This window comes from Apaloderma vittatum, unplaced genomic scaffold (assembly GCF_000703405.1).
Source record: "Apaloderma vittatum isolate BGI_N311 unplaced genomic scaffold, ASM70340v1 scaffold5067, whole genome shotgun sequence".
Classification (NCBI taxonomy): Eukaryota; Metazoa; Chordata; class Aves; order Trogoniformes; family Trogonidae; genus Apaloderma; species Apaloderma vittatum.
Genome location: NW_009725571.1, coordinates 45,273 through 70,469, shown reverse-complemented (window position 1 = coordinate 70,469; position 25,197 = coordinate 45,273). Strand labels below are relative to the sequence as shown.

The 25,197-nt window shown below is 43.6% G+C and overlaps 1 protein-coding gene across 1 annotated transcript in view; it reads right to left on the bottom strand.

Annotated features, from left to right (window-relative positions):
• The window catches only part of PRKG1 (protein kinase, cGMP-dependent, type I), a 68,258-nt gene that overhangs the window by 11,563 nt on the left and 31,498 nt on the right, over positions 1-25,197 (bottom strand). Inside the window, exons 4-5 of the mRNA XM_009872941.1 lie at positions 14,674-14,770; positions 3,281-3,420 (exon numbers count right to left, since the gene is read on the bottom strand). Coding sequence (XP_009871243.1) covers positions 3,281-3,420; positions 14,674-14,770 — 237 coding nt within the window. The remainder of the gene's footprint in view (positions 1-3,280; positions 3,421-14,673; positions 14,771-25,197) is intronic.

Genomic DNA, 25,197 nt, shown 5'->3' with positions numbered 1-25,197 from the left:
GAAGAAGAGGGCACCACTGCTCTGCGCGCTACACAAAAAATCTGCCATTTCTAATGGCATGACCTGCCACTTGCCTTTCCAGATGGGCTTCAGAGACAAGTTCTACCATTTTTTTCTAACGCCCAAATCACCATTTTAGCAGTGGACCTGGTTAGCAGTTGGACCCAATGATCTTTCAGGTCTTTTCCAACCTAAACACTTCCATGATTCTACAATTCTGTCTTACTCTTCACGCTGCAGAGTCCGGCTGCAGATCAGCAGTCTTCCTTCCATTCAATCATTTCAAAGGAGAGCCTCCCAATTTCCGATCTCCTTCACAGCATAAAGCCACTGACTTGGTAGAGCTCAAGGAGAACCCACTGACATGCAAGGATCTAAAAGCGCTCTTCTTCTTAATCCCAGGGACTGAACATGGAGGAAAAATTTCCTGAAGGGATAGACAGGATGGGCTTTCTGAACCCATCTTCCACAAGTGCCGTCTAAATTGCGTGGTAAAATCCACGCTCTGAGTTTAATACAATATGGTAAACAAATGGAACTATAAAACTGTGAAAATCAGAAAAAAAAAAAAAAAAAAAGGAATATCAGCTCAGAATGAGCCGGATGCGCACAGGGACACTGGAAAGGTTTCTCTACACTGTTTAGAAATAAATTTTACGAATCCGAGCTTCGGCAGAGCAGGAGATGCTGAGAGATATTTGGTTATGGTGCAATTGCTGCATTCCTGGGAGTTCCCAAGAGTTAAAAACTAAAGGGCTGACACAACATGATACAAATTAAAACTGGTGGTTTGGTAGATTTACCTCTGTAGCTAAAAGGCTCTATTTGCAGTCACGACAAAGACAATTTGGAAAAAATATAACTTATCTCAATAAATACTGTCTCTACATCAAGGTTTACAGAAAACCTACCCAGTCAAGAATCCGAAATACAAAAAAACTAATAATTTTCAATGCTACTGAAATGAGGCATTATTTTCTCCAGTTAAGGTAGCCCTGCTGAAAAGCTGCTTTTCAGAAAATTTTATGGGCATCAAATCTGGCCTAAAACATGCAAAACAAAAATAATCAAATACTGTTTATCAACTGTAAGGGAACCATGAAGATTATACATGAGGAAGCCACATTATTTCAGTAGATCAAGCAGCCCTAAATTTGAACTGTTGCAATATTTGAATTAGTTTTTTCTTTGTTATTCATTTAAATATTTGCAGATCCAGTGCAGACATTCACTGCTCAACACTTGTTTGGCGCTTTAGCTAACCCAGAGCGTTCCCTGTTCTGTGAGATTCTTCCATTTATCTACGAGTAAATTTCATTTAGAGGTACTTGGCCTCTTCTGCTTCTTTGCCCGGTTTAATGCATTTTAATGACCAAACTGAACTATTCCTCAATGATTTTTAATGAATGTTTTCATGATGAATTAAGAAAAGAATGGAGTTCTTTGGGAATTTTGTCTTTCCCATTCTGATACCCCAGAGGTTTTGTCCTTGCTCCAAGATCATTTTAAATCCACCTTTCACCCAGCATCCCAGAAAACAATTAATCTACTGAAGCGATGAGATTTCTGCCTGTAGCACCCAGAAAAAATATTACAGGTGGCCCAAGAAAGGGCATAAACAGGTTATGAATAATTTTAGGATAGAAACTCCAGAACAACTTCAAATCCTTGTGGATGTGCAAAAGTGAGGGGGAAAAACAGACAGAGAGTTTGATAAATCAGGGATTTTCTAGTCTGCGGGACATGCAATAGCAAAAGGTTGGACTTCACAACTTAGAAAGTCCCTCCCCAGTGCAGCATTTCCAGGGGGTATTAGAAAATAGTTATGGGAGACTCGTTACTGTAAAGCATGGGAATTATTGCAGGACATGGAAGGAAAAGGCTGACGACTAACTTGTCTTTTTTTTCTTTTTTTTTTTTTTCACTTGCCTGAAGTGGGTAACGAAGAAGTATTTCTTTTATTAGCTATGAATATCAGTGGCTCCAGTAAGAAACGCTTGCAGGTTCAAGTGCTGTATTTAGGAGGGGGTATTTTTGGAAAGGGTGTCATAATATGCCTCTGCTCGGCCAGCCCCACACCTCGCCCCGCCCTTTCCATCCCCATCCCCGAGATAGCTCAGCCTTCAGAAAATAGATCTATCGGCTGAAATAAGCCCATGAGGTATATTAAACTCTATCCTAGGGAACGGGGGTGTGTTTGTCCGTCGGCGTGAAGGAACTGGCAGCTAGGCAGGGTGTGGGGCTGCAGTTGTCCCCCATGAATCAACCACGGGGAATCCCGAGGGTCTGCCTGGGAAGGAAGCACCCCCTCAGTGATGGCCTTAGAGGAGAGGCTGCCCTTTTAGATACCTCCAGCTCAGCGGAATGCCACCATCCTGCCAGAGCTCCTCACCACCCGCTGCTCTCACCTCGTACCAACAGCCTTCTCTGCTTTCTGCCGAGAGATACTCCCAGTCCTTGAGCAGTCAGAGAACTTGGCTGTTAGGGTTAAAATAAACCAAAATACCTGGCACCCGATTTTATTCATGGAAGAAATGCATCTCCTTAGGTTTTGGGGATGGCTGTGGGTTTAGCCCATGACGAGTCAAGGGATGCTAAACTAGATTTACCTCGTGTAGGCTAAAGAATCAGATTGGTTTAGATTGGAAGGGACCTTAATCATCTAGTTCCAACCCCCCTGGGTGGGGACACCTTCCACCAGCCCAGGTTGCTCAAAGCTCCGCCCAACCTGGCCTTGAACCCTTCCAGGGAGGCTTTCACAGCTTCTCTGGGCAACCTGTGCCAGCGTTTCACCACCCTGGAGAGAAGCACTGGATACAGCTGTTCACACATGTGACAGCACACGGCCTCAGTAATTTAACCCTGCCTTCCAGCTTCCATTTGCAAGAAGGAAAATGCAGAAATTCAGAAAAAAAAAAAGAAAAAAGAGGAATATCAACCTTGAGCAGGGGGGGATGGCGAGTTGCACTGCGTGTATCTGCTTGGAGCATCGCCCACCAGCATGGGCAAGCTCTGCCCCAGCTATGGGCTGGACGTGGAGCCACAAAGCCACGTGAGCACAGCACGGGGACAAAGGTGTGGTGCAAGCTGAGGCTTGCACAGGTGTCCCCCATGGGTAAAGTAACCTCACGTTGGCCTGGAGAAGACATTATTCTTTGCACCGCATCTGCAGTCCCTTGCAGGGCAGATTTATCAGCAGCAAGTGGGTTACTCCTGTGAAACGGTGAGGTGGGCTGCGCTTCGCTCCCCCGGGGCAACGCGCACGGCACGGGGACGGTACCTCACGATGAAGTCCGAGTGAGCGCTCTGCATGATCTGCTTCTCCGAGCGGATGTGCTCCTGCTGCCGCGTGTCCACGATGTGCCGCTTCTTCAGTATTTTCATGGCGAACGTCTTCGACTCCTCACTTTTCAGCTGCACCTTGGGTAAAGCAGGCAGAACGCACTGGTTAGAGGGAGATGCATCCCCTCCCTGCGAGCTGTGACAGTCCAGCAGCGTGGGGATGCAGTAACCCCACCACCCTACCTTCAAATAATTCCCCTCAGCTCTTGAGTCATTGGCTTCATTTCAGTATGAACCGAATTTCTAAATATCTGGCTAAACTGAAAAGCCACTTCTAGACCTCCACGTGCTTTAGGGAAAGCCCAACCGCCAGCGTTACTCTCAGGTCAAGAAGCCGTTGCTAGCTAATGTAAAATTTTCACAAAGCCTTTTCCTACAGATAGTAACAGATGCTCTAGCCCTGGCAGGGAAATGCAGTCCTTGGATGTTTGCAGAGGATGAGCAGAGCTGGCTTTTCAACAGTGCTGCTTGGTCACGCCTTTACTTTTAACCTTCAGCCTTAGCGACCTATTTTTAGCCTGATTTCCCGAGACGAGGTTGAAGGCGGCTGTTTGCTTGCTTGCCAGCGTAACCCTGGTAACTTCTGAACCCTGAGGCATCCCCAGCAGCTCTGAGGGACTGGTACCCATCCCAAAAGACAGCTGGAGGGCAGGCATCCTTTCCATCGCAGCCACCCCCTTTTAGCCACCACTAAACGAGAAAGGAACCTCGTCATTGCCCTACCAGGCTTCTTGCTTTCCTAAATTCCCCCGGCAGCTGCTCGCAATAATTTTGCCAGTTACGTGCTTTTCCCCCCGTTAGAGTAAAAGGTGCCGTTTGGCGACTTCTGCTTTGGTTTTCTTGTAGGAATTTGACTTCAGGCAGCAGCCGGGTGGCGCATCTGTTACCAAGCCCCATCAGAAACCAAACGTGCTTCTTGGGCCAGGAGACAACATTCGCGCAGTCGTAAGTTGTTTAACAAAATAGCTATTTTTATATTTTCTTGAAATCAGAAACATGGGCTAATAGGAGACGTGGCACCTCCCCACTTTTCCCAGGCTGCACACCATACCCTCCAACAGGTTCCTCCACATCTGCTCTGCTCACGTAACGGTTCAGGTTGCGGGGAAAATGCAAGGAGGGAGGATATCCCCAGCACCCCGTCTTTGCCAGAGATCAAACTGGTGCTCTGATGCCCACAGAGACACATACGGCTTAAGAAAATCAACCCCCAAAAGGCTGATTTCTCAGCCAGAAATAAACCCTCATAAATTAGTGTCCAGTCATCTATGGATAAAGCTTTTAATCAACAATTTTTTCAATATGTATATATGCATGCAAGTATTTCTCTGTTTTAAAACCACTTGGGGTTTTGGTCCCCAGATTTGTGGCTTCTCATTTTCCCCACAGCCACAATCATTTTCAAGCTCTTTTTATTTTTTTCCAAAGGCACTATTCTATATTTCACACTGACACTTGTAATTATTATCTTTGCGTGAAGCCCACGTTTGCCATTTAATCTTCAGGGAGACAGGGTACAAAGACTTAAACAATCCACATAAAATAAAGAAAAATATTTTTCCTCATCTCTGCAGTAGAGCTGCCCAGTTATTTATTGAACTGGTGCAACCCAGCACTGCCTCCCCGATGGGGTTTGACCGCAGCTCAAAGCAGAAGGGAATTGTGCATTTATGGCAGACTGAAAACGATAAAAACGTTTTTTTGTTCGGGGTTAGAGTTTGTTTGTTTGTTTGGTTGGCTGTGGTTTCTTTTTTTTTCACTTTGAACAAATGGCATACGGAATTTAGTTAGACTGTTTGAATAAATTATTTATATTATCCCATCTAAATCACACCAGCCTGCTTCAGAGGAAAGGAGCGAGGTGGCATATAGGCAATACATGATAAAAGTTTGGATAAAATCTGAGCAGAATTTACCAAAACTTGGAAAACAGAGAAACCTCCACAACGACAACAGTGATATTAAGCAAAAAAGGCTTAATATCACTAGACATATGCTTCTGGAGAATCTATCCCTCTTGGTTTTGATGCTAATCCAGACTCTGTGGTTACCCATCAGACCTGTCCATCTGATGATGGACAAGCACAATCAGCTGCCGTGCAAATAATTTCAGACAGAAGTCTGTGCAAATCCCTATTAAGATATTACAGATCAGATTTGTTTTTCTCTCAGTCTGTATTTTTCAACGTTAGTCTGCCCACAGACAAATAATAAATGAACAGTGGAACCAAAAAAGCAAATCTGAACACTTCTCGGTCAATTTGGACATGAAACATTAAAAAAAAAACCCCCCAAAAAACCAAGGAAAAGAAATAGAAGGTATTTAGCACACTAAACTTACTTGAAACATAAATTCCTCTATTCCTAATGTTTATCTGTACTAGACATCAGTGTTAAAAATAAACACAACAATCTGGTGGAGGCTCAGATGAATAAATTCCAATATTGTGGAAGAAAGAGTACAATGAATGAGTCCCATTGTGTCCCCTTCTGGCATTACCATTTTAATACCATGGATTCTAACTACCTAATTTTTGTCTCTTTCATTAAAAAGGCTATTTCTTTCCTTAATTACTGGGTGTGTTTTTTTCAGGGATGGCTGGGTCACACAATAATCTGCTTTCCTATATATACATTTGCACAGCTTCCAAATAAGTACATAAAAGGAAATGACTACAAGGAAGCAGAAGGCAGGGGTTTTATTTGGTGTTTGATGATGTATCACTGTCATAATTGCTGAAACATAGAATAATCAAGCAGCTACAATCAGCTGGTGCATGACTTGGCCCTAATGCCACGGGAGAATTTAGATCCATTTTTCACAGACCTAAGTGGATCCCAAGGGCAGAGGATCTGGGAGAGTTTGAGAGTCTGGGAGGGACTAATTTGCATTTAAACCTGTTGATGCCCCAAGACAAGCTGCTGAGGTGCAAAAGCTAAGGCTCCAATTTTGGATCACCTGGTTGTCTACTTGGAAAACGAATCCTGTAAACTTCTCCTTCTTCAGCATGCCCGAGTCCTCCCCTTGCTTTGGTATTCCTGCCAAACGTGGTAATTCTAAGGAGTGTTTTTATGACGTAAAGCTAGGTCATTTCTATGATTCTTACAAACAGCAATTTTTAATATTCTGCTCATAATTAATAGGAAAAACCCCCACCTACGTCTAAACCCAACCTCAATTCAAAAGTAGAAGAAAAAATATTCAGGAGCCTCCTGGTCTGTTTATTTTTTTTAAATAGAAGTATGAATATTGATCAGATGAGAATGGGGTGCTAAGAACATTCTGTCCTTCAATTATCATGAGAAAAATAGCAGAGGGAGCCACAGAAGCCAGGAGGATTTTGCATCTCAGCTCAGGAGGAGGGAGGGATGTCGGGCAGAAAGCTCAAACTCCTAAAAAAAAGGACCAGAAAAATCTCCCAGATGCCTCAGGAAAGGGAAAAGCGTGCAGCTTACCATGGAAAAGAGGAGAAGGAGAAGAAGGACAACCAAAAGAAAAGAGAACCAAGCTCTCTTGCTTTTTCCTTTTTTTTTTTTGGTTAGATCTCACCTGGCTTCTCCTGGTCTCCCCATGCTTATATGAAAATGCTGCAAACTCTCCAAAAGCACCGCTTTGCTTTATGGGGTGTAAACTTCTGCAACCTGCTCCAGGACTGACTGACTACCTATCTATGTATCTATCTATGTATCTATCTATGTATCTATGTATCTATGTATCTATCTATCTATGTATCTATGTATCTATCTATGTATCTATCTATGTATCTATCTATCTATCTATCTATCTATCTATCTATCTCAGCTATAATCCATGTACAAATAAATACAGTTTTACACCTTAACGCTTTTTCAGACTTTCCGGGACAACGGATACGGATGAGACAAAATGCAGACCTCGATGGAAAAAAAGAGTTAAATGGGCCTATCTGTATGTTTCCTACCCTTCCTCCTTCTCTGCCTCTATTTACTATAAATCATCTATGTGTATTATATATAGTCTGCCATGTGAGCAATTTCTGTGCAACTCCAGCGACAGCCGACCTCATATAACGCCAGCTGACCTTCAGAAACTGTAAATGTTACTAAATATTGACCAGAATGTAGAATAATCCCCTCAAGAAGGATTTATTTTCACCACAGACTAGTGAGGTGGCTGGACCTTACCACGCCTGAGGATATGCTCTATTAACTGCATCTATCTCACTCACCCCAGTCGCCTACTCCTGTGTGTTCTTCTACGAGAAGACAGCAAAGAACTCCTGATTTTCTGAATTTCCATTCCCTGCAAAGGTCGTGCCTGGGGGGCTCTTGCATGGCTGGAGGTTTTCAAAACGCTCTACGATTGCGGTTTTGCTGCTACAGATAATATTTGCCACCACAGCACCCTCTGTGCAGACCCCCGACTCCCACGAAAGAGCAACAGACTCAAGGGCATGAAAGCAGACCTGAACACCTCTTTGTATTTATAGTCTATCCTTCCTTCCTTTTGGCAGCTACACAGATTTCTTCTCCCTGATATAATGGAGGTATCTGAAGAGGATTTTCACTGGTGCTCACAAAAAACCTTGCTCAGCAGCCTTCCTTGCAGACCTTCAAGGGAGCTGGCCGGGCTCCCAGCTAAACAGGAACACACAAGACTTTAAACTATTTCATTTACTCTGGAAATGTGGCTTTTTCCTCACTATTCAGCAACAGTGATATTTTGGAAGCCGGACAGGAACCTTTCTTGAACTCTCATGTCTGCTACCCGCAGACAAGCGTCGCGTTGCTCGCTGCACCAGCACGGCGATACCTCCACAACATGAATACGCTTTCCCAACTTTTGCTGGCTGTGCATTTTGCTAGATGTGTGCTATTCAGGTCTAAGAGCTAATGTGAACCGTGAGCGTCCTCGTACTGCCTTAAATAATAACCGACTCAGCCACGGTGCTCGGTGCAAATGCTTTTGTTTGCTGGGTACATCCCCGAGCCTTTATTTTCCGCTGTTTCCCAGCTAGACGCATTGGAAGAGACAAAAATAGCAGCAGCTGGCGCTGAGCACTTCCCAGCCGAGCTCTCCTAATCTCAACAGCTGAGCTGCTGCACCAACAAAGCAGTGACTTCTCACCCCAAACCCCAACAAAAAAGTACATCATGCTTTCAGGACTGAATTAGGCTGGAAAATAAGTCAAGACTAAGAAGAAAAAAAAAAAAAAAGACCGTAGATGGAAAGAAAAAAAATCATGTAACAAAAATTAAGTCTTTAAGACAGACTGGAGGTTGAAATTTTGAAGGGTGGGTCGAGAATTAACTGCAAGTGAACAGCAAGGTGGAAACTGTCCGTGGCCGTGACCTTGTTTTCTTTGAAAAAGTCTAGATTCAACTGGTCGGGAAAGCGCTAAATATTGTATCACAACCTGAGTGCTATGGGACTTGACAGGAAAATAAATTGCAAAATTATACTCTATGAGTACAGGCTAAAAAATGCACAGTCCCTAGAAAACCTCGGCTATTTAACAATTAAGGTTGTTTAATCAGATACTCAACTGTGCTAAAGCCCTGCAATTTTATGTTTCGTTCCCTGTACTGAAAATTGATATTCACTGCTTGACAACATGCACTACTAAGTTTTTTACAAGCAAGGGCACTGGGAAACGCATTAAAATTTGTGTCTTTCCATAAAGCCCAGAGGTGAATATTATTTTTCAAAGATGTCTAGAAGGAAAGGGCTAAAAAGCAGGGAGGAATGTAAACAGCTTCACGCATAAAAACATCCCAATAAAAAGTAAATAGCAGAAAAAGAGTTATAGAGCTCAAATATGTGAAACCCAATGGAAAAACTCACTACTGGGGTTTCTTCAAAATACCAGATGGACCTCAACTCTCCAGTCCCACACACGATCTGGCCCCGCTCCTGAGTTTGGCTTTGTCTGCAATGTAACACCTATTTTTACATCTTATTCCTGCCTCCAGCCCGAGCTGAAGCCGCCGGCTTGACAGCTTGTGTGCTGATCCAGCTTTTGACAACGCTCGACAGGTCACAAACAGCATCTCCTCTGTCCAAATCTTGACAACAGCCTTGCCGTCAACAGATGAGCCCTGAGAATATGTTTCCACCTACTAAGAATGGTTTTAATTCCATTTGGACTTAAAAATCAAAGGGAAAAACAACGGAAAAAGAAACGGTTCTGCACTGCTCCATCGGATGGTATTATTATAAATTAAGCACCCTCATACAGTTAAGAAAGGAAAAGGGCAAAAAAGGGCCAAATCTTCCTAACGAGTGTCTCACTCAGCTCAGCAGCAGGAGTTTCATTGCCAGATGAGTGTGGGATTGAGTCAGGTACGTGATCTTCAAACTCCTCCCTCACATCTCCATTTCTCTGCCTTGGGTGCCCCAATACCGCCTGTTCTCTCAAAAGGAAGGAGGCGAAAGGACTCCTGACGATTACAAACAAAAACGAGATTTCAAAGAGAAGATGGATCTTTCTACTAAAAAAACTTCGCAATAGCTGGGACAATAGGATAGCTACGCCACTGGAAATTTCCACTAATAAATATCTGAATTACGCATCTGTCAGCCTACTGGAAGACAATTGCAGTGGGTTTTTTTTCCCCTTGTCATCTAATTAATTCTCTAATGGTTTTGTTTACAAAACAGGCTAGAGGCTATAATATATTTGATTGCACTTCATAATCAGTGGCCGGATTTCTCTTAAAACACAAAATAAAAAAATGAAAAATGCCATACTGTCCATTATAAAAAGGTCTTACCTAGCCCCAGTAAAATGAGGCTGAAACCAGGCTTTGCTCTTATGTGTATGTCTTAATTAATCTCCATATTTTAAAGAACTTCAGCTTTTAGTGGCCACCACGAAGCCGAAAGGACTTCAAGGGAGGTCTTGCCTAGGATACGCGACCATAAACCACTTCCTTGGTTTGGCTTGGATTATGAAATTATAAGAATGTAACTAATTTTGCACCTATTAAAATCAAGCCAGAGAGGGCTTCTGAGAAGAGCAAGGGAATTCAAACTAATTTTTACAAATTGCAGTGGTCCCCTGAGATAAAAGGGACACTGTTCGGTAGTGGCAAAGTGCTGCCCCATCTTGTCCCGCTCCACCTAAGCCGGGGAAGGTCCAGGTTGGACTAATGTGCCTGGTTTGGGCATCCCTCCAACGAGGTGAGAGCCATGCAAGGAACAAGAATGATTATGGCCCTAAAAAGCATGAATTAGATGTAAAGCTCAAAAGAAGCACATTTATTCTTTTAAAGAGAAGAGTTCCTCGGGTTCAAATCAATAGTCTTCCAATCAATACGACACAACCTCAAGGGTTGTATATATACAAGCCTGCTACAAACTACAGCAGGATGATGTTAAACGTTAGGAAAAACCTTCCTGGGAACCTTCTTCCCTAAAGAATTCAATGACAAATGAGGGAAATTTGGTCAGAAGCGGTTACATGCAGTTGACTCTGCCTTAATGACAATCTCTGTAGGTCCCTTCTAGCTCGAGGTTTAATGACCATACGGCTGAAATCTGTGCCACCAACTGCGGCAAAACTGCTGAACGTTAAAACGATGTTTTGTCAAATAAGGGCTAAAAACTGAGACTGTGCTTAATCTGCCCATTATCTGCTGCCTTCGGGACGTCCCAAAACATATTTATCCATAGGCCACGCAGAAGGCACAGCCTTCCCCCTCCAAGCCTGTGTACCTGCAGCGACAGTGGGTAAGTCTATTTGTTTTCCCTGGTGTCACTGTCCTGAAAGTCAACATAGACGTACCTGAAGCCAAGTCTCAGTCAAACTTGGAATGGAGCAAATATTTTATTTTTGCAATTGCATAACCACAGGAGTGATTTAAAATCTTCTTCCCTTACCACTGAGTGACCGCCGGAAGCAATAACTGCGTAAATAAATACAACAGAAAGGTATGTGTTCAGGCACGGACCTAATTTTGAGACTACCTGTGTGTGGCCATCACCTCCATGAATCAATTTCTTGCTGATAATGCCTCTAGTCCTGTGTATTCAGATATTCCCACACATTTATTTCAGAGTAGCCTAAAATAATCTCGATTTAAATCCAAAATAACTGAGCCGGGGCAGATGATTAGAAACACAGGACTTAAATTCGAAGGAAATTAAAGAACAAAGACAAGAGCAATAAAGCGCAGGAGAGTTGATTTTTTGAAGGCTGAGGACACCTGACCTACATCTCTGCCCTCTTCATGGAAAGCGAACCGGGAATGACATTCCCTGCAACAACGTATGAGTGAGGCACCTGGATCCCAAGCCAGAAGTTGCCCGACTGACACGGTGCTGAGAAGTCGAGGTGCAAAAAAAATAGTGGATGCCCCTGTTAATAATCTGTGCTATTAAAAACCAAGAAGTCCCTCCTACTGTCTTCCTTCTGCCCTGTTAGGGGAGGCGTCCACCAGCTGAGATCATGTCTACTTGGCAGCCTTCTGAAAGGCAGGAGGGCTGTCCTAGGAATGCGGCACTGCCAGCCCTGGGCTCTGCAACCCACCTGTTTGCTTTGCAAACACCGAGGATCACGCAGGTCCTGCTGTAAGTCAGCAAAAGCTTTTTTATTCGCTCTTGTCCCAGTGGCAGAGCTGGTCCCTGTCTGAAACAGCTCAGCTGGTTTCTCCCCTCCAGAAAAGCCCAGGTAGAAGCCAATGGCATAGTCCAGTTGGGGATGATGAGGGAGCATCCATAAGGACAAGGCATGTTACAAGAGGCAGCCAGCAGCCACCAAAAAGATGAGCAAACAACATACAACACCAATGTATTGGAAACGTCCCATGATGTACAAAAAAACCCCAACCCTACCTAGAAAAGCCAGACAAAAACCATTTCCTCTTTTAATCTCCATGGAATTGAAAATAATTTAGATTTTAGTCTCTTCTGCCTAAAAGCGTGCATCAAAGGGGTGACCTCTCAAAATACCCTACATTCACAGAGGTGCCTGGAAAACCAGCGTGTATCAATACAAACCTGACCTGGAAATTAAAATGCAGACCAACGGGAGTGTGATTCCTTCTTGGCCAGCAAGACCTGAGCTAAGCCCTAGACATTCCAGTTTCCAACCAGACGCCACCAGTTGCCCCTCTTCAAGGGTTTGGAGATGCCCTGAGGGAGGGCTTGCCCACAGTGGCCAAAGTTAAGTTATAAACATCTTCTTCCTTGCAATGTACTTTGTTTGATCAATTTTACTCTTGGAAAGCACAAAGATGTGTTTTCCAGAAACACATTCCAACAGTGCTGTGCACATGCAGGCTACTGTAGCACAGTCAGGCGATAAAAGAGTCAATTCCTCTAATACATTTTCCATTAGTTAATTTTTGAGCCTTAAATTCTAAAATATATTTTCCATGGAGAAGATAGAAGCAAGAGGTAGCAAACCTTGGTTTGGTTTTTTGACAAAAAAGAACATTTTCTTGTTTTAAGAACAACATTTTCCCTGGCGGTAAAGAAAAAAAATTAAATTTGGAGTGTTAAGCTAAACTTTTAAATATCTTTCATCCTTCTGTGTGTAATTCAGTATTAAGAATTACAGCAAATTACCTTAACCAACATTTCCCTGCCTAGGAGAGCATTGGCAATGTCTAAAAGCCACCCCTGAAGAAAACCCCTACGAGCTGCTGGAAATGTTTCTCCCATTTGCAGCTGCATAGGTGGCACCAAGGCTTCTTGAAGGGTTCTGAGATTTGGGCATCTCCTAAGAATTGAATACCTGACTGCGATGTCAAAGTGACTGAGCATGTCTGCTCATGTTCTTCCCCACCTGGCCAAGCGACACTCACCCCTGAAGCCTCCAAATTAACCCTGGATTGGCCCAGGGCATCAGTAACAGTTTAATTTGCTTTCATATCTGTGTGGTTTGAGGGTCTCACAAAAAAACCCAAACCAACAACCCCTCATAAAGACAAACTCACACATCTTCCCAGGAACCTCTCGAGCTTTTTGGAACATCTTGACGACAGGCACCAAAAAAAAAAAAGCCTTAAAAATGAAAAAGAACCTCACGCGCTCCTTCACAAGATTCGAAACAAGCCCCAAAGTGGTGGGTCCCTCATTACAGGTCACCTCAGGCAGAGAAGCCAGTGGTGATGCTAATTCAGGAGGCAAATCTCCTGAGCTTTATGCTGTTGTCAACAGAGGGTGAGGGGCCTTCAAAAGGGAGGTTGAGCGCAATGCAAATTAAATTCCTGCTCTAAAGCTTCAGCAGCAGCAGCTGACTATAGAAGGAGCGGGGAAAAGACAGCCTCCCCAGGCTACGGGGTGAGCTCTTGTGACTCCCTTCCAAAACAACAGTTGCTAATATCAAATGAATAAATAAATAAAGAAAGAACCCCAACCCCAGGAAAGGACCGGCATTCTCACGATCGTGTTCTCCTCTGCACAATTTTATAACCATCTGAACGGGAGAAGCCAGAAATAAATCATGGCGAGTCGCACTTTTAACGCAGAATTTGCAAATAATCACCAAATCCACTTCATTTTGCCCGTTTTCCAATTCCCAGCACTACGATCGTGTTCGTCTCCCGCAGGGTTATGAAACGGGGATGTGCTCAAAGTTTCATGACGGCAGAAGTAAGAGTTCCCTTTTCTGTTCCTAACTTAGAGGAATTCCTAACACACTGTGCTAGTGTCTGGTATCAGAAGCTCCTCTCTGGTCAGCACCAGGACGTCAACTCAGCTCCCTCTTTCTATTCTCAGTTTTCGTATTTACATGACGTTACAAAGGGGTCACTGTTGTTTCAGTCTCCTCCTTCTCAGGCTATTTTTTTTAACAAAGACTGCAGAGGTCTAAACCGAAGCAGAGCAAAAAGCAAGCTCATATCTTGTCCTTTCTCTAAAATTCTGTGAAAAAAAAGTAGTTTTCTGTGAAGTTCAGACACTGAACATAGACCTTTCATGATAAGCAACTAGAACTATTTCTGTTCACGAATTAGAAACTGCTTAGAGGAGACATCGGACCGTTACTCCAGTTTTGGTTAAGCAAGATTTTAGGTTGCTCTTTTACCCTTAGCACTCAACAGCCACACAATTTTTGGGTTGGTTTTTTTTAGGTTGCTATAAAATTGGGGGAGAGACAAGATGTGCGCTCCTCTCTCAACTTAGTATATAAACTTCATGGTTACTGCAGAGCGTTTACTCGTACGTTTTTATTTACTGGGAAACGTAATTCAGCTCTCTTCAACCATTACAAATACATATTATCCCATCACATAATTGTCTCCCACTTTTTTGGGTGTAGCAACAACAACAAAAATTAAAAAGCTCATAACGCAGTACTTATTCTAGGATATCATGCAAGCTTTGAAGAAGAAAAGGTTACCTACCAGCTCAACTCGCCCGAACCCTCCGACTCCAAGAGTGTCAATGATGTTGAAATCAGCGAGTTTCAGGTTGGCGAAGAAGGCAGCTTCGGCTTCGTATCTGGATTTTTTTATGCGAAAAAACGGAAATTTCTTAGAGGTGCACGCATGAGTACTGCACAATACCGTACTGGAATGGCATGAGCGTGGAATAGCCTTTACCTGCTTAATTTCCATCTTATTTCTTACAGTTTGCTTTTAGTCACACTCATCGTTTTGCTGGCCCCAGTCATAGCATCGCTCCGAAAGTGCCTGGCTGTCCAAGTGAGAAAAGCCAACATACCTACTGTCTGCCTACAGCGCAAGTGTCTGGTACCACAATTCAGCTCCAGCTACCCAGCAAATTCTACATTTTGACATTTTCCTATTGTTCTTCTTGCGAGTGGGTCTGTTGGTTTGGCTTTTTTTTGGTGTCTGTAAAGATTTTTGGAAGATAAAGTCTCTCACAGGAGGTTCTCTTATCCACAGGCTGGCAGCAGTTTCTATAAATGTTTATTGAAAGTGGCAAGATCATTAAGGTCCCTGGAGAGAAATCACAGCCAGGTTTTATGAAATCAGATCCGATAAGCTGCAGGCTGGCGTGCAAATGCCTGAAATGAATGACTTCAGTCACATAGCAACATTCCTGTAAGAATATCTTCACTTCTTTTCCTCCTGTAAACTCGCCTGGAGTAGACGTCCCAACCCAGGAGGTCCCAAAATCCAGATGCTCTCTCTTAAGCCTACGTCCAACTGGCTGCAACATAAGTTCACCAAGCCCTTGAGTAAGGAAGCATGCAAATTGAACACATGCAAGCCTGCCAAAATAAGCTTCCCATGACCATCCTCATGAACATGATTCCTCCAAAATAGCTCCTTGTCAAGGTTTAGGGTATTTTTAGAAAGGCTCGGAGGGGAAATGGATGAACAGGATCCACCCACTCAATAAAGTTTGACATTCAGCTGCTGGAGAAATCCCCATGCACACAGAACCTTTGCCTGCTGGTGACACTGACTTGTATGGGCAAAGAGCGTTGACGGGGTTATGGAGAGAGGCATGGAGGGTGCAAAGGGTGAGTTGGCTTGCTTAATTCTGGCCATAGTCTCTGTCAATTAACAGACAGATCGCAATCTGCTGTTTCACCTGGATGCTTCATTTATGCATGACAGCGTTAACATAAAGATAAACCATCACGCTAGCCACGATCTTATCTCTGCATCCACTTGTCTGTCTTTTTAATGTACCTTGTCCATGACACCTATCTCTAATTCAATAACGGGATGGAGTTGATTTACCGACTTACTCCCTTCAAACTACCTTCTTTAGTCTGCCTAAAGCCGCAATGACATTGGGGGAGAGAAAGGAAAAATAAAACAAAATTTGAAGTGAAAGGTGAAAAATAAAAAGAAGTGTTGAGAAAGGTGAAAGGTCACATCATCAAGCCCCCAGTCCAACAAAATAAAGCCCAATTTTATCTTGGGCGTGCTGTGGACAAATTACTTAAGCTCTGCTTTATTATTCGTACTGTCACCAGATCCTCTCAGTGACCTTGCTCCTGTGGCCACAGCAGCCCGATGCATCCGATTTTGGAAACCAATCAGCACCGAGCCTGCTTTGAACTTGGGATAACCTTGTGTGACACAGCTGTGTATTGATCACTTGATGCTCATCATGAGTTGCATACTAAACCTGTCACTAGGAAAGCTGTCCTACAGGAAAGACCTATCCATACGTTCCCTTCTAAATCCCAGCGGACACATCATTTTAGGGGTGACACAGAAATGAGACGGGTCTCATTTCCACAGTGAAAGTGTAGGTCGGTTAAATCCCCTTTACTGCTTTAGAACTGCTAGGAAGATGAAATCCCAGCAGGCAAAATGTCCCTTCAACAGTCAAACTCGGGGTCAAGAAGTTCTACATGACCTCTGCTCAAGACTTGGGAAGCCATCTCCTGCTCCCTGGGATGCAGGAGACCACCTACCCCATCTTCTCGCCTCAGCAGCTGAGCAAGTAGGGGATGAGGGATGTCCAACAGCAGTGTGTCAGAAGGGTTAGGGTCTCCAAAACCATGTGGGACAGAGATGGGAAATGGATTTTTCCCTATAATACCCCTCATTCTGAAGGACTGCCATGTCCTACAGGAACGATGTATAGTTCACATCCTGTGAAGTCAGAGGACAAAAACTATGTAAGATGTGGTGTGGTGCTGGCACGGCAAGCAGGATGCTAATCCTGGCCCCTGAAAATTCCATCAATTCTCCTGAAAATCCCTCAGTTCAACGGTAGATGGGATTTTCCACTCCAGTCCCAATTTCTTCATCGCTTTGTGTGTGGAGTTGCAGGAGCTGAAAGCTCTGCTGATGGATTTGGAAGTAAAAATAAAGTGTTCATTTATTATTTTGCTTAGAAAATGTACTTGCAGCATTTTTGCAATTGCTTTTTGAAATCTCTTGGCTCATTGTCTTTGATAGTACCTACAAGTGCGATGAAGCATACAAATCAAATTGGATGCAGTTTTCTAGACATTATGCAACAGGCATCCAAAACCCAAAAGGAATTCCAAAAACAGAGTGAAACCGAAATAATGTGTAAAAGCAAGCAAGCCCTTTGCATGCTTGGTAACAACAGCCACATCTGAATTGTGCTTTATTCCCAGCTACAAAGGTCAAAGTACACTTTCAAATCAAATGCCTAAAAATTAACAGCACTCCAGCCCTGCAAAAGCTTAAGAATAAATCTCTCCAGTCGCATAAAAAATATCAAAATGCAAATATTCCCAAGCCATCTCCCAAAACAGAAATCAGGGTATAATCCTCGTCTTGAGTTCTAAAATACAAAAATATGAATAGGGGCCGGTTAGCTCAGTGGTTTGAGCGCGGTGCTGGCAACAAGGACCAACATCGAGGTCGTGGTTTCAATTCCCGCTCGGTCCCCATGTGTTGCCTGGTCTAGTCAAGAGGTGGCATCCCTGCCCATGACAGGGAGGTTGGACTAGATGATCTCTAAGGTCCCTTCCAGTCTAGGCCATTCTATGAATTCAATGTCTTTCCAACTTCCTTAATTTGAGCGTGCCACTCCCTAACCAGAAACCCCCAAGGTTTTGCTGCAGGTCAAAGCTATAGTGAAAAACATATGTGATGTCTTATCACCTCTAAAAGAAAAGGGACCTTTCCAAGGCATTGGGAAGGCACTGCAAAGAAAGGCAGAGGTAGTTTAAAAACTAATATTGGTGTGCCTGTAGGAAAATGTTTAGCTCTGGACCAGGTTGAAGAATCCTGCTACGCTCGAACGCTGGTGAGGATGCCTGGTAGAGCCAGCTTGACCAAGTCTCTGCAAGGGATCGTGGAAAAAATGCAGCCCTCCGTGGGAAGAATATCCACGTGGAGGTCAGGGTGTATTTTTTTTCTGGGCACCTCTTTGCAGGTGCCACAGTCTCTTCCCATCGGACACTTAATCTAATGAGAAAGGCCATTATATCCTAAACACACATGCCAGCGCTCTGAGAACTTTCAAACAAGGAGACCATTTTTTTGACCTCTGGAAGAGCTGGTGATCGAAATTCCTAAATTAATAGGGAAGAGGCATGTTGGGAAGACATCTCAGGTGAGCTCGAATGCTAATCAGCATCACATCCCTGGAAGTTTTTAAGACCAGGCTGGATGGGGCTCTGGGCAGCCTGATCTAGTGGGCGGTATCCATGCCCATGGCAGGGGGGTTGGAACTAGATGAGCTTTAAGGTCCCTTCCAACCCTGACAATTCTATGACTCTATGAGCACACTCCCACTCTGTGACATTCTGGAGCTATACAGGTGCAAGCTTGGCTCAAGCTTTCTATGTTGAGATTTCCGGGTTTTTCTGACACTAGCTGAATTAGGTGTAATTAAGAAAGAGCCCTGCTTCAAGTATTTTGGTAACGGTGCTTCGTGGCCCAGCTATCACAGACTGAAATGTCTGGAAAAATCATAGCTGGAAGTGCACAAAAGGAAAAGATGCTGAGAATATGTGATCCGAATAGGCAAAACCAACAAAAAGTCTGCTTTTTATTAAAGAGCTTTTAAAATCAAGGCCAACAGTCTCACGAGAACTTCCAGGATGCCAGGTATTGACTCCCAACGCACTCTTAATGGGACATTTCTGCTCATTGATAAAGGGTTTCGTCACCTTCCTTACCAAACCGACGCCGCCAGAGCTTGTGGTCCGCTCCTTTAGGTAAAAGGAGAAATATCTTCTCCATAAGGGATGTCAAGAAACAGCACAGACAAGGAGATGTTCACATCTAGGTCATACGCGAGCATCTCCCAAGCTCTTCTCCAAAGGTTCTAGCAAATCTGAACGACAGAGGTAGCTACTTAAACCTCAGTCCAATGCCTAGCTTTCTGTAATGATCTTGCCCTAACACGTAAAAACACCTCCTGTAGAAGAGCTGGAGCTTAGGACCATCACCTCGTTCTCTTCCTCCAAATAAAATAGCCGCTCCTAAGGAGCTGCTAATTACGATGCTTCGATTCCGCCTCCTCTTCAGCATGGACAGGCACCACCTGCAAGAAACGAGAGTACTCGGGGGGATCAGGAGTAAACACCGTTGTCCCCATGCTGCTGCTTTGAAACAACAGCGCAGAAGCCACAGCCCAAGCATTTGGGCAATGCCTGTTACGCAGAACACGAGAGAGGAAAACATGTGGCTTCTTACGCTGCTGGAGGTTTCCAACCGTTTAAATGAGAGACTGTCTCCTACGACGACGATTACTCTGAAACACGTTTCAAGCTTTTCCTCCCAGAGCTACAAATACAAAATTAATGACAATTAAAAAAGAAAAAAACTCATCTTACCTAGGCAGCTAAAAAAGGATAGATGAGAAAACGTGAGGGGCAAAGGTTTGCAATTACCCAACTGCTCAGCTTTACTAAACTAGCTCACAATTCCCATCACATGAGCTAAATGTGTTGGGAAACATTAGACATCTGTTACCAGACTGTCATCCTGAGAAAAAAGCTTGGCTTCTTTCCACCTCAACCCTGCCAAATAGACGTAAATTGCAACCAAATGGAAACCAACCACCAACTCCCTGAGGAGAGTGAGAGTAACCATTTTGGGTGGTTAAAACCAGAATTTCGGAGTACCTTCCTCAGTGACAGACACCTGCTCATTTAACAGCTATTTTGTTGGCCTTATATTCAGTTTTGTCGAGGTGATGCACTTCTGCAGACAGAAGTATTGAACCTCTGGAAAGATCAGAACAATAAGAGTTGCAATACTCGGATGGTGATGATCAGAAAAAGCCCGCAAGAAGACACCTGTGAAATGAGCCGAAGTGCTGCAGGTAGGGTGGGGGGAAAAATTCATCACAAAAGAAGATGGTGTTTTTGTATTCACTAAAGAAGAGAGTCTGTCTCCTTAAGGTTCTTAAGATATAGCTTATTTTTTTTAGCGAGCTGCTTCAAGTGATGCAACACTTACAATTTTTTTTGATATTTTGGTTTCATTTATCACAAGCTCTTTTTTTTTTGACTCTTTTTCTATACATCTAAATGTACGTATTTCAGCCCTGGTGAAATAACCCACCTGGGTCTAGTCTATTCATGGCACCAGCTGCTGTTTGCCTGGTCGGTACCCTGAAGTCACGGCAGGCTTTCTGGATTGGAATCGTTCTACTGAGTTAAGAGAGAGATGCAATTCCAAATGTGAATGGAGAAGGGGCAGAGGCCATGGATCAAAGACATGTAACGAGGAGGCTTCGTTATCTGAAAGCGATGCAAGGAAGAGCAGATGCAGCAAATGGCAGTAGGGCTCCCATGCCTTCCCTTCCCCACCTGCTCAAACGACTCCGAGAAGCTCAGCTTCATGTATTTCTGAATGCTTTTGGACAAGGGAAATCCATGAATGGTCGTATGGGTGAAAGAGAAAGAAAAAGCCTCTCGGGCCATATTCACACAAGGATCCTTACCTTTCACTTACGCCCTGTTTGAGCAGGGCTTGGAAGGTTTAGCCACGTTCAGGCAACAGACAGGGCACAGCGACAGTGTATTTTACACAACCAGCAAGATCCAGGGCCTGGGAATGCCTGAAAGCAAATTCTTGAGAGGAACTGAGAGCAAATCTGCATTTCTTTACGGTGCGTTGCCACTCATCCTCTCAGAGGTCCCACCCATGTGCAGAACCCTTCTTAACCGGTAACGCCTCCAGAAATCAATTCATTTGGGTCAGTACACTTTGTGGGAGGGAGATGTCCCTTGACAAATTGCAGGGAAAAAAAAAAGAAAAAAGAAAATAACTAAGGGTATAAACCCAACCTCCTGTTGGGGAAGACGGTAAGATGCTCATGGGACTTCTCCAAGAGTCTGATCCTGCAAGGCGAAGAGCACTTTCAGGTCTCCATGTTCTTGCATTAGCTGAAAGGGAGAATCTCGCCTCAAAACTATACTCAGGCACAGCAGGTGGTGATAGCAGAGAATAACCTTCCTAAACACCGTCCGTCTGCACGGGAAACACCTATGTTTCGTGTTTCTTTCTCCAGACACCAGCTGTCTGCCTTTCTCATGATGCACAGACGCACCTTTTAACCTCCCAGTGTTCCTTTCAGATAAATGCTGGTAGCAGTAGGGACAAAAATACCAAGAAAAAGACCAGCTCTTTACCTATTTTACTGTCAGTCACTTAACATTACAGGAAATTCTTTTCAAGCTCTGTCACATTACTGCAATTTATTAGCTCATTTAGAACTACAGGATCACAAAATTGTTCTAGGACATCTCCACTGGCAGTGAAAGCAGGAAAATGCCAATCCAAGGCAGCAAGCAGTTGGATAAAAGTACAAGCATGAGACGACTGTGGGATCTAAAGCTGCTGCCCACCTGGCCACACATTGTATCAACCACAAAGCCCCGACATGCCATTGCCTGACATCCAAATGGGGTTTTCTGCCCTTTCACAGAGAGAACAGACCGATGGCACATATGCCCATAAATAATTTCTGCCAGATATTTGCTATCCTAACGCCAACCCATTCTGGGAGTCAACGGCTACTACGGTGGTACCCACAGACCTTGACTTGGATTTACTTCTGAAGGAGGATTTGCTGCCCGGCCGCAAGGAAGACCAAGAAGGAGAACCTTAAGCTCATCTCGCACTCTTCCATTTTTTTCTAACTGCAAACAAGACCAAAGAAGTAAAAGGTGTATATCGATCCATCTACACTTATCTGTAGACAGATAGATCTCGGGAGAAAGTACGGTAACTAATAACCCAGCTTTTCCTTAGTTCAGGTCTCCTTCTTCCAGACCGTCCTTGTGAGTTCAGCAGTGCAGTGGCTTTAACTCCTGATTTAGCTGCCAACACTTCCGTCCATGTCTCACACCTTCGACTGAAAATCCAAATCAAGAGAGATTTCGTTTGGATTTTTAAAAGCAATGTGCTAGCGGCAAGGATGCATCTGAAAGCTACAGCATCAAAAAGAAAGGCTGTCCTTCTTTTTGAGTTAATGTTGTCGGAGCTGGGAATTTCTGTGGGACCCCCCAACATTTGAACTCACAGCATACTTGCCTTTAATGACTTTCACATCAGGAGAAATAGCATTACCTCCTGGTTTAGATTTTCTTACAGAAAGCGAACATTTGTGTGGCAGCTAAAACAGACATTAAAGCTATGGCATCTCTAACTTCCTCTGGAAGGGGAAGGAGATCTGAAATTAAAAACATAAAGTTAAAAAACTGACAGGCAAATTATGCCCCCCCCACCCCGGTCCCATTTTAAAAGCACATCGCTTTTCAATTAGAACTCGAGAACGTGAACATGGCATCAGGCTGTTAGAAAAAGCTGTGCTCGTCCAAGTCATTTCAGTAGTTAAGCAAATACAAGATTTATTTGAATTACGGGGCTCTGAAGACTTGTTATTGCATGGAGACCAACCGCACCGAGAAACGTAACTGGGTATGCTAAAACACAGTCAGCGAAAAGAGCTCAGAAAGACCCTTCTCATCATCCAGACTCTTGAAAACGTTTTAACTTTGAAGCTACTGTCAATGAACAACTCAATGTGCCAAGAGAATGGTAATACTTATTAAACAACTTGTGCTTTTTGGGTTCATTATTTCCCACCCATCAGCAGTACGAACCCTGCAGTGGCACCTTATCTGAACACGGGAAGCAACTTTATTAGGGGGGGAAAAAAAAAAAGCATAATCCAAATTTCACTTTTTTTTCATATGTTCACTGCAGGATCCTCTCCTTTTAAAATGCACGACGGCTCCCACGTAGCTAAACTCGCCAGTAACCCATTCAGAAAAAAACAACAACCCTCCTTTTCCCACTTCAAGCAGATATAAGGGTTTTGCGTGAAGGCGCGTGTGCTTTGACTGCCCATGCTCCGTTATCACACAGCCACACAATGCTCACGTGCCACAAACGAGCCAACGTTTTGGTAGAAGAAGCAAAGAAATTGGGATATAAAGTGCCAGCTGGCCGGGGCGAGGGGTGATAACGTCACATAGGTACAAAGCAAGGTCATTGCTCTAGAGGACAAGGTTATCGGGATGGTTTTTAGGGTTTCACTAAAAGTCGTAAGGTGGTCGCTGACACATGTATTTTATTTTCTAGATGCACGTGTTTCTCCTTCCACCTCCCAATGCCTCCGACAGGACTCACTCTCGGGGTCCTTCTTCAGGGAGTCCTGGGTTCAGCTTTGGTTAAAATAACGTTTGCCCTTTGGTAATATGCCTAGTGCCAAGAGCGTCCTGAAATAGTTCAAACGAGATACTCTACGGAATAGACTGACTTACAAAACCAAGACTTGAATCAATTTTTAATTAAAAGGAGTGGAGGGAGGATGTGGAGTATTCCTTCCTCTGGTGATGCTTCCTGTTCTGTACAGTATTAAAAGATATTGCTTAAGGAGTGGGGTTGTTTCTTCTTTTTTCCTCCTCTTTTTTGTTTCTTTGTTTTGGTCTTTTTTGTTTGTTGTTGGTTTTTTTTTTTTAAACTCTAGATGTTGTCAGCTAGAGACCAAAGAAACTGCTTCATTCTGCATCTCTATCTTGGCACAGCAATAAGAGTTTGAACCCAAAACAGCTGCTGATTCCAGTGTTGTGTACGGAATGCTGGATCAGCCAGGGTGGGAAACTCGTTGGTGGCAGTGGGAAAATAAAATATGAATAACTTCTTGACTCCGGGACAGGTAGCAACAGCACAACCTGAAATTCCACATTGAATAAAATTCTGCAAAGAGCAGATGATTTTTCACAGCACCTCAAGCACTGCACTTGGACCTTGGGATCCTTCACTTCATGTCACTGAAAATAACATCAAATATAAAAATGAACGACGATTTAAAAAATGTCATTTATCATCAACTTTTTTTTTTTCCCAAAGAAATTCACGTTCAAGTCACTTATTTCTGTAAAGCATTTCCCTGACAATTCAACATTCTCATTATTAAAAATCCCTACCAGTTTTTCCGGTAGCAAAGGGCATCGCCACAGCTGCTGGGTGGAAAAAAATACTGGTTGACTCTTCTCCCTCTCCACATGTCATCACACTTTGATGCCAGCAGGTTTGCGATACTGGGTTGGGGTTTTCTGGAGTTTTACTGTGAGGTTTTAAGGAGAGCTTGACTCAGTTAAAGGTGTCCCTGCCCAGTGCAGGGAGGCTGGGCTAGATGACCTCTAAAGGTCCCTTCCAACCCAACGCGTTCTCTGATTCTGGGATTCTATATTCTGTTGGTTAGCACCCACTATATAAAAAGTAGCCGTTACATGCTTTAGCTCACTACAGCCCACTCAGAGTTTCATCTCCTGGACACCTCAGCCCTACTTCCAAGAAAGCTGTTGGGGTTTTCTTGACCTTTTTTTGTTTTGTTGTGTGGTGGGGTGGGGTTTTTTTTCCTCTCTATTTTTTTTCCCCACTACAGCTGTGCTCATTACAACAGAACTGAGGAATAAGGACCAAATTGCAAAGAAACGTTCCTCACGCTCTCGTTCCTCGTTTCTCTTGCAAAGAGAAAGCTCTTTTGCCTGGCTGATGGGAGCAAACTGAGCATGCAAAGCACTTCAGCTGGCTTTTTAATCTTTGCTCTGCCAGCACCCCGCAGAATTATGCCTTAATGGTCCTTTTTGGCACATTCTTCTTCTCATATGCTAACGCCAGTATGAATAAGCAACCTGTCAGAATAGAATATTAAATTTATGTTGCGGGGTTGCAGCATGACATCTAACATCCCACTGCAGGCTGACATGGCTGGAGTCAAACACAGTTCACTGAAGGATTGCCAGGACCTTTTTTGCCTATAGCATATTAATTTCTATAGATAACTCTTCTGAAATTATGGATCACTACTGAGATAAAATTCAGGTTTAAAAGATCCAGCTGAATCAGCTATAGTTTGGGTATAACCAGCGATATCGAATTCTGTTGTAGCACTCAATTGCTAACTATTAAAGTCATATGAAGTCAGTAAAAAATAAACTTCTCGTGCTGATGCTAACTACCTTGAATAATTTAGAAGGAAAAAAAACC